Raw genomic sequence first — 17789 nt, 5'->3', positions numbered from 1 at the left:
AAATCTAGAGTGACTGGAGGAGTGGGCAACCATAAAACATAGGGATACACAGAATTTCACAGCTGTGTGAACAGTTAAAGCAGATGTGATGGGAAGTGATGGTGGATGCATACAGAGAGGTGGGTTGTAAAAATATGCTATAAAGTTTATGGAGCCTAATGCGGCCCTGCAGGAGCCTCCTGCCGAGCTGAGCAATGCCGGCAGTGCCGTTGAGTGTGTGACAGAGCTGTGGGGGAGAGATGTACAACTGAGAGCATAGGCAGTATTCACAAGCACCATCACTGGTCCATCTAATATAGTGGGATTGTGCTCATACGCACACACAGCTGTATATCACGTATACAAATATAAAATTCACAGATACGCAATAATCAAAACTAAAAATCCTGCATATTTTCCCTCACCCTCCCCTTCTCTAAGATGCACTCCATCAAACTCTATCTCTCTCCTACACAATATCAAAATCTAAGCTATCATACACAAGACTAATGGAACTGCAGGGAAAATAACAGAGCTACTTACCACATGCACAGACACACGAGCATGCATGCATGCACACATACACAAATTCAGAGCGACTATAAAGCACTGCCATAGCCTCCTTTCAATCCAATATCAGCATACTGTGACCACTCCAGCCTTTCATGTTCCCTTCACAATAATGAGATCCAGCTCTCCCCTTTTGATAGAGGAGGACTGATTGTTTCTGCCTTTGAAAAGACATATGTTGTATAATACAGGTGAGAGGAAATGTTTGAATGAAGAAGACAAGAAAAGAAAAAATGAAAAGAAACAGAAGGAAGAAAGGATAGAAGGGACCTTTCTGTTTCATCCCTGTGGGAGCTGGTGTTGACTTGATCCTTCCCACACAGTCCGCCCCCTATCATTGCTAGCTATGTTTTTTTTTTTTTTTAACATGTTAAACCTTTGCTTCTTCCACAGCAAGGAAAGGTCAACCCAGCCATGAAAGCATGAAGACAAGCCATTCAGCATAATGTGCAAAGTTGACTTCTTTATACCATGACGTTGAACAGCATTATGTGAAAAATGACACTGAGGAGATTGCACTTCTAACTCAAACAGCAGTAGGTCATGTTAGATATGTTAAGATATATCCCTGTGTTAGTCGTTATCAAACTTTTTCACTTTTCTATATTTCAAAAGATTTTTAAAAGGCTGTCTTCAAGACATAAGAGTAGAGAAAGTTGGCAATAATAAGGTTTGTCAAGAGACTGAAATGGGTGCTCCAGTACAATACAGTTTGATTTAATTGTGAGGCACTATTATTTAAATCCCCTCGCCTTCCCAAACACAATATGAGTTCTCAGAATTCTTACAAATAGAGAGGTGAAGTTAACCCTTTATAAAAGTGTCTACAGATTGGATGACAAATGAATCAATCACATCCCACATGACATTTCTAAATTAATTCTTCACAGAAAAGCACCTAAATTATATGCAAAACGGTATCTGCTTAAAATCTAACTATATTGAAATATAAATATAAATTAAAGGGGCTTGGGGTGGTGGACACTATAATTATTTTTCTTTTTTTCTTTTTTTCTTTTGTAATTTTGGCTGAGGTCTAGGCAACTCTGCTATGACTGATGATCGCCATCCCCCTATGGAAGAAGCATAACAACTCATCTCTGCTCACAGTATTAAGTGCTGCTCTAGTGGCAAAACAACAGAAGTTCATGAAGTTCACATTAATTCAGGCTGTGAGGCATAAGCTCAAAGATGACGAGTTCATGATCAGTGATGTACAAACGAATGGTATTCATTCAGTCCTGGGTTTGTTTACTCTTATCCTTCTGAAAGTATTCTGTAAACCTTGTGACGAGTATTCATATATATTCTATTCTTATATCGCATGTATTCATCTGTCCTGCTGAAGTATCTTTGAGCAAGAAGCTGAATCCCTACCAAAGGAGAATAATCAATAAAATAAGGAATAAAAAAGCATATGAGTGGATGAAGTGATACATTTTCAGTCTATATCCATTAAAAGCTTCAGTACAAATAGACTACACATTTGCTAAAGATACATTAGCATTCATTAACATTCAACATTAGTTTGTCAACTAAAACCTCTGTTATCGTCTCAGTCCTAGACAACTTTTTATGTCCATCAATTGTACAGCAAAGGAAACTTTCAGCCAATCAAACATCTTATTCAAACAGTCCCCTCCAGAGCATTTTCCTTGATCTTAATTTAAGATGGAATCTATGGTGAACACTGGCTGAGGGCATGGGAGACACATGCTATTGATTCATTTTTCATTGCCGTTCTTTTAAAGCACCAAGGACATGTGCCACATCAAATCTGCTCAACCCTCAGCACCCAGTTAAATAGCTTGCTTGAAACAAAAAGTCTTTTGAGGCATGTGGGTTTAAAAGGTAAAGAGGGGAATGAAGGAGGGGGGCCTTGATTTCCTTTCAGGCACACCGTATGTTTTTTTAATTTTTTTTTTTTTTTTTAAAGGTCCTTCGTAAGCTCTTGGCACAGTGAAGGAGCAACAAGTTAGACAAAAAGAGGAGGTGGGCGACTGTTTGTCCTCACATCCATGCAACTCTCTCTTTCTCTGTCACTCTTTCCACACCTGGATGACTTGCAATCCTCTTGCCTTGCTGATAACGTCTTGTTTACTCCCCTCATCTCTCCATTCCTCTTTCTTTAGACCACATTATGACAAACTCAAGGCAAGCAGTCCAGATTAGGCCCGTAGTACAATTACATCCAGCCTGCAAAATCACTGACTTTCTCTTAATACTGGCTGGTTCCATATAGCCCAAAATGCAGATACTACAAACCCCAGCATGCATTGCAACATCATGCACCATTAGCACCATGAAACACCTGTGTGTGCCGCCACCCTCTCCTCCTCCTGACAAGCAAGCCAAAAGTGGAAAAGTAGAAAACAGGTGTTTTCAAGACAGGTGGGAGTTTGAGCACCTGCTTGCTTGCAGTAAGGATGAACCTGTCAGTCTCAAACAGATGTGGCCGTGATTAAAGAATACAACCTTATGAGGTAGTTACTGTCTGTATTGTTAGGTTTTACTGTTTGTTTTTTGCTGTGTTTTTTTTTTTTTTGTGTGATTTTTGTAATCACAAGTTGACCTGCCTATATCTTGATGTTTGACTTTTGAAATACTTCAGCATATTTTGACAAATGACTCGTGGTTTGACATGAAAATATTAGTTTGATTTCTTGTTGGATTTGAGCGCCACTGACCTGTGTGTATGAGTAGAAACATGTATGATTGTAGATTTCTCTTCAGCAGTTATCTGGTTATTTTTGATTACATGTGATAAGTCAAGTTAACCTTTATTAATCCCCGTAGGGAAATTCAGTCTCCAATTCTACTTACTAAAAGCAGTGGGCAGTATCTGTGCAACACCCAAGGACTAATTCCAGGTCTGCGCCAGTGTCTTGGTCAAGGGCAATGACAGAAGAATTATAGTAATATACATGTTTTTTGATGGTGGTGGATTTGGACCCGGGGCCTTCATGCTATGAGGCAACAGCACAAACAACTGAGAATTAATGTGGTGAAGGAAAACATCCCTTAATCTACAAGGTTGTGCAACGTTTCACTGACAGCCATTCTGAATCAGAAATTTGTATTTCTATTGAATACAAATGCCAGCTTCTTGTGTTTTACTTCAAGAATGACCGCTGTTTCTCATGCTTACCACATCTCACTGCCCAACTACATATAAGCACTGCTCTGTCATCAACAGTTTCATTGGCCCTAGGGGAGGCTTTATCATCCATAACAAGCAACATATTTTTAAACCCTGGAGAAGAGGTCATCATTGCAAATTTGTCTCCACCATTTTACAGGAGGAAACATTTCACCTCCTACACCCATGTGGAAAGACGAAATCTAATTCATTTTAAAAGACAAATTTCCTCCATTCTTCCAGAAGACACAGAAGCTTTTCTATTTCTGCTCTGTATAACACCTCAGCTAACACCTGCACGGACTCCTCTGGTCTCATCTCTCAGGACTGAGGTGCTCTTTGCCTACACAGAGAAACGCACTCAAACCCATCCACACACACACACACACACACGCCATCACCACCTGACATCTCAGAGCTGACCAGCACGTCACCATGGAAACAGGCAGTCTGAGGGGTCTGCCCAGTCATATAGATATTGATCACCTCCCAGTGGTCTGAAGATGGCTGCTGCAGGTCAACACAAGGAACACACACCCATTCTCTGTAAGGTGTGCGCTCTTACTCCCTTACTCTCTGCAGCATTCCATCTGAGCTGCAGAGCCTGTCAATGGTAGGATGGAGGGAGGGAAGTCTGCTTTCACAATAACACGGCAGGAGTCACTGACAGATCGTTGTTAGAACGTGGTGCTTGAGTTGTGACGTAAATCAAGCCAATCTTTACAGAGATCAAATCTATAAAGCTGTCATAATGGTCAACAGGCTGCTGAAGACCAGTGCCCTAGAAGAGCTGTCTGGCCAGTCTGAACTCCTCTTGTCTACCTGCAGGCTTCTTGATAGCCAGCTGTGTGAGTTCTTCATCTTCCTACCAAACTCGGTCCAGGAGCTGGAGAGGGCAGATGAGATTTAGCATTGTGCACATCCACACTGGCCAGACTGGAATACAGCCAATTCACACAGTCCTTTATTCCCATCTCATGGTCTACCTAGAGAGGAGTGCCAGAGAGATTTCATGCACCAGACAGGGGAGTAAGTGCTGCACGTTCCCTATACACAATCCTAACCAACACCCTCCACCAAGCACCACTGAGAGGGCCCCTTCCCTCAGAGGCACACTGACGCTGTGAAAATGGGAATCTGCCAGCCAAGCAGGGAGCTAACTGTAGCCCACGACTGGCTAACCAGGCTAAACGCTTTCCCCCTGGTTCTTAAGCTCCTTGAGTGGGGCTTTTAAGAATGACAGCTCCAAGCTCTCGCTACGTTAGCTAGCTCTGCAGGCAACTGTTGCAGGATCGACACAGAGGTTATAGAGGTCAGGTCAAGTGGTTCAGAATGCTCTTCAGTTTGAAGAAACTTCTTGATAACTAGAGTATTTGGCACCTTTTGACATGGTTTTCAGAACTTCGGAAAGTAGGCCTCTGCATCTCGGATGAGTGGTCATGATACAAGCTGGGGTAATTCTGTCATATTCCATTTACTGAACACAATGTGACCATTGCTGCTGATCGAGAGCTACTCCATCCACATCTATACAAGTCTAGCCAAAAACCCACTCTTCCCGCAGAAATAAGCGAACACAAAGGAACAGTTTGACAAAGAAGAAAAAGCAATCGATACAAAATGTCTCTCTGTAAAATGCCTCAAAGAGCGAGGTTTGTCTGGGTGCCTGGGCAGAGCAGAGGCCAGGTCACAGTGTGCTGCTTTACCTTGTCCTTGTTCCTGTTAAGCTTTACAGTCCCCTTAATCCTTAAGAAGCTCTCAAAAAAGCAATGAAACACCATTAAAGGTGACAATTCAACACTCGCAAAAGCAATAACTGAGTGTTTTGGTTTTTCTTTTCTTTTTTTCTTTTTTTTTTCAAAAAAGCCCCTCAAAATCAGGCTCAGCTCTTTACAAAGGCAATAGGGTGCCACTTTGTGAGAACTTGCAAGAGAAAATCTGTGATTGCTACACAGTGTAGAGAAATGAAGAAATACTGGCAATCTGTCCACAGTGTGTATTTATACAGATTATTGGGATCATTTGTTGAGGGAGGGAAATAGGGGGAGGGAAAGTGAAATGACATCAACAACAAAAACAAGAGCATACATTTGCAAGACAGAGGTGACATGCCTTACTGTTTAGAAACAGAGACAGGGGTGTTGACAACAAATTCAAATATATAGCTATAAACACTGCCACTAAATTAAACTAGCCCAATATTACTGTGAAAAGGGAAAAAAATGCACTTAATATCTTTTCCGCAGTTCAATAAGTCCAGTGTGTGCATGTTTGTGTGTGTGCGTGGCGTGCATGTGTGTGTGTCTGTGTGTGGAAGCAAGTCTCAAGTCTTATTAAGTGATATATTCTCAGTATGTGTGCTGTCTCAAAGACAGAATGAAAACAATGAAAGTCATTTAGATGCAAAATGTTCCAATAAACAGATTAGATTGCAGATTATGATTATTTGTGTAAAATCTATCACTCATTGTTGGTATTACAATATTCAAATGCTAATAGGTGTTTGACTGCAATCCATTTCAGAAGAGAAACAGCAAAAACCAACAAAAGGCTTCCCAGTTTATTTTCGGGCTGTATAATTTCTGAATCCCTCATTTAAACATGCTACCATTTACATGCAGGAATTGTGTAGGCAATTTATAGCCTTCCAAATTACAGCCCATTAGCAATATCAAGGCTGAAAATAAAAATCAAAGCCATAAAAATGACCTCACTTGCACATTCTGGAACATGCTCAACGACATCCTTCCAAAATCGAAAGGAGAGACAGTGGGAAGGGAAGACGGAGGGAGATAGGGGAAGTGAACAGATACATGGAGAGTACACAACTCAGAAACCAAATAAATAATGGGCTACTTACCGCAACTTTGCTCCCAGTTATCTGCATGCAGTGGTCAGCGGAGAGGGGAGTTAATGTGCAAAAAGACACAAACAGCACAATCATTAGTAGGCCAGAAAATCCTCTCCACTTTACAGGTAGAGGCATTAGCGCAACTGTTGACATCACAAACATCCTTCACACAACTAGCACACACTACAATAATGACATTTTCAAGAAACTTTGCAGTTGACGGCAAATAGAAGAAAAGAGAGTGTCTGAGTTTGGCAGCTGCAGGGTCAAGATTTTAAATTGTTGTTTAATGAATAGGTGACTCAACAAAATATCCAGACATTTAGTCAAGGATACCATGTTCACTTTGAATTCCTTGGTTTTTGTAGATGATATTGAAATGATATTGCCTAGCTTGTATAACATAGGTAATTTCAATAAAGAATGACAATAACAGTGGAGGTGATGAATCAGCATAATAAGATACGCCGATTTCCCCACAATGGTACTCATTAAATGATTAACTGGGCAAAATTTGATTGTCCTTGCGGTTGATTGATTGGTACAGGTTCATCTGCTAAAAGGAACAGTGGCCAGTGTGGACAAACAGGTTGCAGAGGGTCTCCCAAGGCTAAAATCAATCAGCTGCCATCAGTATTAGGCTTCAGATGTCAAATTTGTGTGGCATAGCTACCTTGAGCCCATGCAGTCAGCACGATTCCTGGAGTTTAACCTTGTTATCTGTCAATAGTGGCAAGCAGTGGGAGAGTTTTTTCATTACTGCGACTGTGGTGCTTGTTTCACAGTGGGAGGGTGTCTGTCAGTCAGGTAAATGTATTCTAATCTGTAGCTGAGCACCTCTAGCTCCGCTGCAAATTCCGGAGGCAATGCATGTTGATTACAGCAAGTTAGAGGACTCACATCACCTCCGTCTGTGTCTTTCCCTCCTGTTCTTTCTCTCCCATTTTCATTTTCTCCCATTCTCTCCCACTCTCTGACTCCCTCCCTGCCATCTCTTCCAATCCTCCTTTCCATCCCTTTTACTGTCACTTTCGAACTCTCCCACTCTGGCCATTTGATGCTTGGTTTCCCCTCTTCATCCTCTACAAAGAGTTTACGACAGCCATAAAGTCAGTTTTAAATCTGATGGCGCTTGATCATGCACATGCTATTTTTTAATCATAAATCCACATTTTCCAGTGACCTCCAATGAATGTAGCATGTCACTGTCTAACTTGGGGAATATTTCAAACACTCTGCATATAGCAAGTACCCTGAAATAAGTCACATGGACATAAATTAGAACTTTAGGGCTTTTCCATGGCTATTGTTATGTCTACAAGGTAGGCTATTTTCCTCAGAATTTTGTTTTAGAGCAGCTTGACCTAAAGAGCAGACACTATCTTGAGAATGCACAGACAAGTCAGGGAGGAGCTTGAGGGGGAAAGGCATAGTTTCACTAAGTTTATAATTTGCACACAATGTAACACCTAGTGCTCACTGAAATAGGGACAAAACTCCTGTCAGTTCTCAGGAAACAAAACAGACCCCAGGTAATAATTTAAGCAGTGCTGAGGAATTACCTGGTGTGATATGCTAATGAGTCTCTCTGGCACTAATAAATTATGAAAAACACAGTATAAACAGACATGTCGTGATACCATGAGCTGGGGTATTTCTTCCCCAAACAAATGCAATCACTAGCCTTATTGTTCATGGTAGAAATCTATCTTTTAATCGTTACAAACACTCTCTTCATAATGAGAGGGCCTAGATTATCTGAGCAACTGTCAGGCTCCACAAAGAGAAAAGGTGGCACATTGGTGGGGGTATCCAATAGACCCATGTCAAAATGCAATTGCAATAATATGGTTCACAAAACCCTAAACCATCCCCCTTACAAGACCCTGCCATTGCACCCTTCCTGAATTCCTGACACACAGCATATTTGATTTTAAACCAAAAAAAAAATCATCCATGACAGAATCGGCAATGTCAATGTTTTTCAGCGCACTCAAGAGGAATAAATGATTGCATTAGTGTAAAAGGCATGCTTTGGCAGTTTTAAGGATGTTGGCACACATTTATCAGGGAGAAACAAGAACAGAGTAAGAAAAGAGGCAGGAGAGAAAAGCTGCTGTTCGTGCAAAGTCGATGGTCAAGGGTGGCCGCATACATACACCTGCAAAAGTGGAGCTGGATTCCATTGAAACACACAGCTTATATTCAAATGAAAAGGGTCCATATAAAAGACATTCCATTTTGTGTCGGGGGTAATTTGCTAGACTCCTGCTGAGGCACTATGGCAGAGTATGGCAGTGTTCTCCATCTTGCCTGGTGATAGACTGGTAGAGAGGTAGCAATTCATTTGAAAAGAACAAAAAAACTCATTTTCTGGTGAAAGACATATTTGAGAAGAGTAAACAAACTAATAATCTGCCTCTCACATTAGCTATAATTTCAAGCAAGATAGCTTTATAGATATAGCCCAGGTAGTATATCACTATGCTAAAACTCTGGTAGAGTGAGGAACACATACGAAAGATGCAATTTGGGAGGAAAATCGAAGAAAGTTCATCTAAAGCTATTGACATTCAAGGTTTTTAGGCTGTTCCTTCTTTGTGGAGAAGAAAAAATAATGTTGCTTTTTGTGAGGCACGAAAGCGCTCTCTCAATTGAGTGGGTCTGTACAGAGACAGGGAAGAAAGACCACAGGATACTGGGGGGTATTTATTGTTCCACCAATATTTACAGATTTAAACTTCAGTCTCCAATGCAATCTCAGCAAGCCCACATACTCTACATTAGCTGTAGCTTAAGCGAGATAGATGGAGCCCAAGTCTAAATGGGCAGATATGGAGTATTGATGTGGGCATGAGGGAGCTAGTGACATTCATGAATACACTCACTGACCTTTGTACACACGTGTATTTACATGACTGGGTAAAAATCTGATTTCTACATGACTGTAAGATAGAAAGTTATCACAAATAGCACTGTCGTGTCAAGTATTTAAGTGGGATCTAATGACCCAGTTCAGGAAAAAAAAAAAAAAAACAAGAAATGAGGTGAAATGAGGTGTGCATGTAAATGAGCAAGTGAAAGGATAAATGAAAGTTAGTCAATTTTCCTAGGAAAAAAAGGAAACAAAAAGCCCACTGAAACCCCCCAAAAAAGTGATTTCACAAGGCAGCAGTCGTGTTTGGTAGAGAAAGATTTAGACACACATTAAAGGTGAAGGCACCACAGCAAAACAAAGAGACCCAAGTATCTAGAAAATGCACCACTCCCATACACTCTTTTCAACCATCAACATTTAACATCTTAAAACTACTTCATTCTTATTTAGTGCACACTGTGATTCTCATAATTGAGTAGCAAGCATACTAGACCCAGATGAAGCCAACCCCGCAAAAGAAATGATCAAGGGAGGGCATTTTCTGAATCAGTAAAGGTTTAGCCTGGGTCAAAAAAATGAGAGCATTCCTTAAAAACAACCCAATTAATTAAAGGTTAAAGCAATCATGAAACTAACGCCCCGAAGACTGACTAAAGTACTTAACGTTTAAACAAATGCAGTCCTTCTGAGGCATTCAAATGAACCACACTTGCTTAAGGTTTGGGCTATTCATAGGCTCTAGCTGTGAAAATTTCTCTCAAATTAAAGGATATGAAAAGTAGAGTCCCACTATCCAAGATATCACAGGACCAAGGATCACTCACAGACATTTTAAACAACAAGCTGCTCACAAACCACAGGCTGGGAGGCTTTTGCTCCATTTTTACTCATAGATTTATATGAAGATTTTCTCTGTTTTATCTATCAGGAGCTCTTATGTCAATGCAATATCCATTTGGCATGAGACAATAGTCCATTTTGAAAGTTAGTCAACCTAGTAATGAGCATTTAAAATATTTATAAGTATTTTTCTTTGAACAAGTGAAAAAAAATCTGCCAAAGCGATAATAATATAATTCTACTTGCGTCCAATGCAAATCAACTTGTTTTATGAATGTTCCAGGATCAAGTTATGTTAGTGGAGTAATATCCTTTATTTCAAGACATTGACTTCTCTCTAGAAAATTTCTGAAACAAGACAAATTAAATTGGAACTGAGTTAAATTATCTATCCCATTTGGCAGATTTCATTTCACTTGTTCCTTTATTCACAAATTAAATACCTTGCAAAGATTGATTAATAAATATATATATTTTTATGATACCCTGCTAAATTCTTCTACAGAAGAATAATTTGCCTGCTGTGTAATCCTGTGTCTTTCTTGGTTAACCAAATAGGTTGTGTGTATTGTCTTCCTTACTGAGAAGGGGATTTGGTAGCAGTGTCACACACTTATCGCCCAGAAACATACAGAGATGTCCCAACACTTTTCAGCTCAAATTAAGCTGGTTTCCTGCCCACTCCTATACTATCACAGCTGTATGTGATAAAGTGAGTACGTGTGTATACATGTGTGGGTGTACATGTATGTGTGTGTGTGTGTGTGTGTGTGTGCACATGCATGAATCTGTGCATGCATAGATACATCCCACATCATCCCTGACATTCAACCGCTCCCCTCCCTCAGATATACCAAATGTGAAAGCAGAGTGCTGACAGACATCACTTATTGTCCTCTGTCCTTTGACTGCGCAGATTACATTATTCATTTAAATGAAATATCAGTGCTCACAAAGCATAATGGCCCCTATGAAGAATTCAATCATCTTGGGTAATCATCATTATCAATAATGCCAGTTAATTACCATAACAATGAGGCAGGTAATAAATGATGATGTCAAGAGTAGGGCCACCAGGTTCGGGAGGCGTCAGGGGCAGAAATCACTGTTGTGCTGATGTGATTTTCAGCCGACAAGCATGGACACAACTTCATAAAGAGGATAGGGGAATTCACCGTAAAACGCGTGGATTACCCTCAAAACCCGGTGGCTTTACTGCTGTTTTTGGTTTAGAGTGATGAAAGTGTCAAGTTCCAGATTACTGTGCACAAATGGGTGACACGCTCCAAATTCTGGTGAAAACTCGCTTCCCTTCCCACATTTAAAGCGATTGAGAGTGCACAGTCCAACGAGAGCGTTTTGATAAGCACCCAGAAAAACAAGGATGAAAATAAATGAAAGTTGCAATCAGAGACTTGGGGCTCAAGCAAAAAGGGAGAGGAGAGAAAGAAAATGAGTTATAAAAAGAAAGCGCCATAAAGCAGAAGATCAGGTTAAACTCATTCTGAGGAGTCTTGTAGAGTGTCAGAATATTTCACCCCAACCACTACAACTACAAGTTACACACTCTGACATCTATGTAAGAAAGAGCTCTTTGGTTTATTTTGTCACTTACAGATTTGGCAGTGGCCGAGATGTACTGGACCACCATCTCACGTTTGGTGCTCAAGTCTTTCCCGCGTAGAGGTGCTTTGCGTTCCTCATTCAGGTTCATGTCCTCCTGGAAACAGAAGTGCACAAACAATGCAGAGTTAGTGAGGCGAAAATTTCTTCATTAACATTACATTTATTATGTGATGATAATAATTAACGTTTAATGGTTGAGACTCAGTACTTGCTGCATTTAGGAAAGATTTAGAACAAAAAAAAAAGACTGGTGCAAAGGATCAAACAGATAAAATGTGAAAAAAGTTGAATAGAATATTTTGAGAAAACATTATGGTTTAGGTGTTTCAAAACCTAAAACTGTGAACCGAGTTATTTACTATGCAACAGTTTCACTAATGAGAGAAAATATCTCTTTGAGCAACCTCATCCTATCCCCCTGCAGCTGAAAATATTTCTTTTCCATTTTCCTCTCTGTGTCAGTCAGGAGGTACAGCAACAGGAAATAATGATAGTAACAATTAGCCCTGGAAACAAAAGCAGTGAGGCTACGGCAGGATATACTGTAGAACCTCTGAACAAGAGAGCAAAATCAAACAACACTGCCTCTATTGAAGCCATGCAATCACATCAGATAGGCTGGATAGGCAGTATCTGCGTCTTATTGGGAGTATTATCTTTGTGCTACTTTCATTCTGCATCACAAAAGAGGTCTTTCATGTGAGGGAGATGAGGGGATGGAGTGAAGGCCGGACAGAGCACTAAAAGCTAGGGAATGACATGATGATTAGAATGGAGGGGGAATGTTTATCGGGAGCACTCTCGCACAAAGAAATGACTGGAATAAAAAAGGAGAAAAAACATCCTCCTCAGAGTTTTAAGGACAGGAAAGCTATTGTTGTAGAGCCATGCTGCCCTCTGCTGCGGAGCCAAGAGAATGGTGTGTTCTTTGGTTTGGCTCGTCTGATCTAGCAGCATTTCCCCCCCGTCCAAATCGCTCTGACAGTGGCCGATGTAAATACTGGAAAACTGACCTGATAAATGAAACATCCGTCACCTCAATAAGAACACTGTATCATATAATGGTTTGAACTTCTTGCTATGACTAATCTGGATTAAACAGTGCTTGCTTCATTTGTCAGTGAAGCATGGGCAGGAATCCCATCTAGGGCCATGACCTAAATTCCTCCAAATACATTTCCTCTAGTAAATACCCTCTGAGCTAGAAAGCCATTAACATCCTTTTTGTGGCACAGCAACAAAAAAACTCGCCGCTGAAACTTTTACAATCTGCGTTTTTTTACAGAAGGAAACTAGCAGGTTTTTTAATTAATCTCTGAACCCTGCTAATTTAGCTGCTTAATTGGCATTCAATAAACGAGGCAAAACGTGGCAAGGAGGAGAGCGTATGTTATAGGAGGGGGTGGGAGTAGCGGGGCCTGCGGGATACTTGTCAGGGGCAAACTGGAGGAATGAGCCCCCACATTTTGCGTCCAAGATGATTTATGCTCATTTATTAATTATACCCTCACAGGCTACATGGATGAGTCCCAAGATAACTCTGACGATGCTGCTTGGGTAATTGAAAGGACTAAAATGGAGCTTATATCTATGACAGTGGACTTATGTAGAAATATATTTTAGATTTTCTTGTGCCATGTTTTCCACTAAACTAGATTTGCATTTGTCCAAATCAGAATCTGTTCACTCTCATTCTGCATGACGCATACACGGCATCATGGTGGGATATCACTGAGGGGACATTTTCCCTCTCATTGTACCACTGTACCCCCTTCTGAGCGGCAGGCACACAAATACATACACAAAAATGAACTGTTAAAAAAATTACTTTAATTAAAATGATTGATTTGTGGTTGTGCCGACACTGACAATTTGAGACAGATACAGGAATAAATAGACAAAAAAGAAATAGCACCTACAACAGACAAAAACTACTAACCAATGTGAAACAGTGGTCAGTGAAACAGTGTGCTTGACAGCCCAACCCGAGGTACCTGGGGCAATGGGCATCTATGGGCATACACTCACAGGAAGCAATAATTAATGGCTACCATCGTATCTGTCTGCAGCTGAAATGGAAATGGATACAATCCAAGCTATGAGAAAAGTGGATTGAAGAGGAGTAGAAGAGGTAAAAAACTTGTTTGTTTTGCTTCAACTGTGACAAATCGATTATTTTGTCCACTACCCCCAAGTTTGATTCATGAGGAGCATGTAAGGGCACACACAGTGGCTCTCCTGTTGGCTGGTTTTAGTGTCCTGGTGCAGAGTGTAACTGCTGAGGGATCACATAGGAGCTTATTACTGGGAATGTTCATCTTGGCAATGGGGCATAGAGAGGCACATAAAACTGAAAACTAGCCACAACTGCACTGCAATGTTACATTTATATTTCAGTGGTCCTCTCTGCCCCTCTTCGAGCCCCCTAAGCAATACATGGTACTTCTGACACTGAGCAGAAAATGCTTCAATAACGTTAAGAGAGACATATCTGGCACTGCACTCAAATCAATTCAGTCAATCCTAAGTAATAACGTCATGCTGACGGTGGTTACAGTGTTGACAGATACAAAAAATGAAGACATGAAAGCAGGATCTTGACAATGCCATGACTGCTCATAGCCTAGCAGTAAAAATAGGACTTAAATGTGCCAATATAGCGATTGACAAAAAGTCCTGCTCTCAGGGGGACGTTGTCTAGGTTGAGAGGAAAAGTTGACCCTACGAGTCAGCCCAGCCCTGGGCTGTCAAGAGTTTCAGACAAAGAGTGGTGGATGGGTTGCACCACTTGCCGAATGCTGATGTAAACTAGTGAGTTCAGACATATTATATCCTGCAACACCGTCTACCCAGCACGAAGTCTGTGTAGTAAGACTCGACTGCTGCACCACAACTGGCTCTTCAGTGAGACACGACTACCTGAGATTTCATCAGTGGATTTACTGCTGTGCATTTTGATAAGGGGCTCTGAGGTCCAGCTGTGCACATCTCAAAGAATCCAAGGACAGGACGCACACAAAGACACAAACCCTCCTCAAGGTAGTGCTGAAAGTGCAGATTCTTCTGTGCATTTTAACTCTGCCTATGGTTTATTGGGTATGCTCCCCTCTTCCATGGTTTGCTTCAAAAATAGTAGGAAGGGTTCATTTTGTTTTACTCACAACTAACTGAGTGCCTCTCTTGCCAGAACCCTTTGATGACCTATGAATAATAGACCATGTGCTATTAAGGCTTTGGGATATACAGGGCAATGTGTAGACCACTTTCCAGAGGAAAAAAATATTTTCACTTTCCCTAGTCATTAACGCACAGTAGGTGGTCTGACTAATATGCCACAGGTCATCCCTTGATTTAGAGCAAGCAACACATCTAAGGCTGTAGCACCACAGCAAGCACCATAATAAGGGAACAGGATATAAGGGGAAGGATTTAAGGACAAAGACTAACTAAAATGTATGTTTGTATGAGATACAAACATACAGAAAGGCAGATAAAGAGATAAAGAGAAACTACAAGCATCAAAGGAAACTAACAACCACTGCGATTTCAGTGTTGGCTACTTCATGACAGAAGTGTTTACAATCTATGAAGCAAATATTGGTAGCTTCAAAAGTACATAAATAAATAACCCTTTTCTTTTTTATTTCATTACTGTAATTATACTTTCCACGCCAGTGTGTCAGGGCCCGTCAAGTGTCAGACCGGCAAACATGCCTTCTCTGTCGCCCGTCACTGAGCAAATTGAAGCCTGGGTTTAATGTCACGCCGCTGTGAGCACAAACATAGTAATTGAGAGGTGAACTGAGTGACAGGGATGAGCACCCAGGCAAGAAAACACTGAGAAGCAGCATGATGAAAACCAGGAGCACTGGCTGCATTTCTCTGGCCCTGGCAATAAAGACCATTGTATGAGAAAAAAAGGAAAGGTAGGCTCCACGCACACACAAACATACTCACAACGAGACACACTACACACAACCTATGCAGTGAAGTCAGGGTAATTCAGCTCCCTACTTCAAAGAGATGGTGCTGAAAGCTTTTTGTTAGATTTCAATCCTGCAGTACATAAGGGCAAGAGCCTATTTCAATGGAGTAAAGTCGCAAGTGTGAAAGAGCCTTGACCTCACAGATGGGTTTGAGTTGAAATTTGAAAATTCAGTGTTCATGCTGATGGTGGCCTGGGAAACGTAAAACATGGAGCCCAGGTTGACGGGAGCTTAACATTTGAATGCAAAATCCTGTCATCTTTACTGTAAATAGAGCAGCTTTGCGCGCACACACACACACACACACACACACACACACACACACACACATGTGCGGCCTCCAGAAATAATTCTTTGTCTCCCTGATTTGAGAGAGTCAAGAATAAAGGAAGAAGTCATTTGCAACCCCATGAGAGGGCACTGTTTAGTACAGCTCAGTTTCATCACAGTGAGAGATTATTTAGTGGATATATTGCAATAATTGGGTTATTAGCCATTGGCATCCTTACTCATGTGATCAAACCTTCATCAGGTTTAGAGGGCTTTTAACCTATTTAACCTTTGCGCCATTTCACAAATGTGTGTGATTCCCATAATTCCCCTACATAAGTGGTTTTCAAACTTTGTCCTTAGGACCTGGAGCACTGCTGGTTTTCTATCCCACCAAGTAGTTAATTGAAGTCAACTGCATTCAATTTGCATCCCACATGTAAAATAGTCCCACATTGGATGGCTAGGTTGAAAACCAGCTGGGCTCTGGTTCCCGAGGACCACAATTGAAAACCTCTGTCCTATGTTAAAAAACAAAATAAAAAAACAAAAGCAGAGAAAAGCTGTCTCAGTAGACTAAGTACTAGAGCATTAAGACATTTAAATCTTTGCAAGTGGGACTCAAGTGTGGTGACAAGTAACATAATGACTTAGAGATCACAGATGGGGTGTGGTGGGGGCTGCTGATGAACTGCTGAAGGATGCAGTTAGCTGGTGTTGACAGTTGGAGATGAGAGTACACTTAAGCTCACATATCTGCCTCATACAATCCCCTAGCTGTCCCATTCCTTTTCAACCACTGGTACCAAACGCCACAACTGTGTGCTATTTTGTATACACCAGAGTGACTGAAATAACAGACAATGGTAAAGCATAATAAGTGGATTACCCAAAGGGTAAACAAAACCCCATTGTCTCAGGAAGGATTTCTGTCATTTGTGCACAGTAAGAATTAATGTGAGTGTACACTGGTGCAAAAATCTATGCACACTTTAATTCTACTGCCTCTTCTATATTTGGTACTAATACTGTTCTTTTTTTGTTTGTTTGTTTGTTTGTTTGTTTGATTATTTTGTTTTTTGCAGGACTGCTTTATTACACTGATTTAATAAATACTATATTGTCTCCTACTCTTTCAACAAGAAGAAAGTTTCTACAGCTCTATCCTCATGGCACAGCTTTCTTCAAAAGCAATTCCAAGTCAAAAGAACCTAAATTATGGAGCTAAGTGGAAAAGTCGTGACAGCATGGCACTCTACTGTCTGTGTGTGATCTACGTGCTCTCTACGCTAAGCATCTGTGTGATTTGAGAGCTGAGACCGGGCTCTGTGCACTGAACCAGGTAAGTACTGTACGGAAGCTTAGGCAAAGCACAGAGCTGCCTACTGATTAGGAAAAAGGCAAATGCACCCTACTCGGAGACAGAGAGGCAGCGAAGCCCCATCACTGACAAACTGCATCACTGGAAGGATTTTAAATAAACCATTTTATAGCTTCCGTTTGATAGGAGCTTTTTTACAGTGTGTAACCGAGCGTTTGGGGTGAATAGTTGAGGCAACTGACAACTGACAATACATGATTGTACGATGGCTGCGACAGACAACAGTGTGTCTCAGATCCACCCACAGATCTATCAAGCAGATGTTGGGC

The 17789-nt window shown here is 40.9% G+C and overlaps 1 protein-coding gene across 5 annotated transcripts in view; it reads right to left on the bottom strand.

Annotated features, from left to right (window-relative positions):
* Positions 1 to 17789, bottom strand: part of diaph2 (diaphanous-related formin 2) — a 415888-nt gene that overhangs the window by 373156 nt on the left and 24943 nt on the right. For all 5 annotated transcript variants that reach the window (XM_030062123.1, XM_030062125.1, XM_030062126.1 and 2 more), the window contains 2 exons: positions 11873 to 11977; positions 6549 to 6569 (listed from right to left, as the gene is read on the bottom strand). In XM_030062123.1, coding sequence (XP_029917983.1) covers positions 6549 to 6569; positions 11873 to 11977 — 126 coding nt within the window. The remainder of the gene's footprint in view (positions 1 to 6548; positions 6570 to 11872; positions 11978 to 17789) is intronic.

This window comes from Myripristis murdjan, chromosome 10 (genome assembly GCF_902150065.1).
Source record: "Myripristis murdjan chromosome 10, fMyrMur1.1, whole genome shotgun sequence".
In the NCBI taxonomy this organism is placed as follows: Eukaryota; Metazoa; Chordata; class Actinopteri; order Holocentriformes; family Holocentridae; genus Myripristis; species Myripristis murdjan.
The sequence above is the reverse complement of the archived record's forward strand: the minus strand, read 5'-3'. Positions and strand labels throughout refer to the sequence as shown.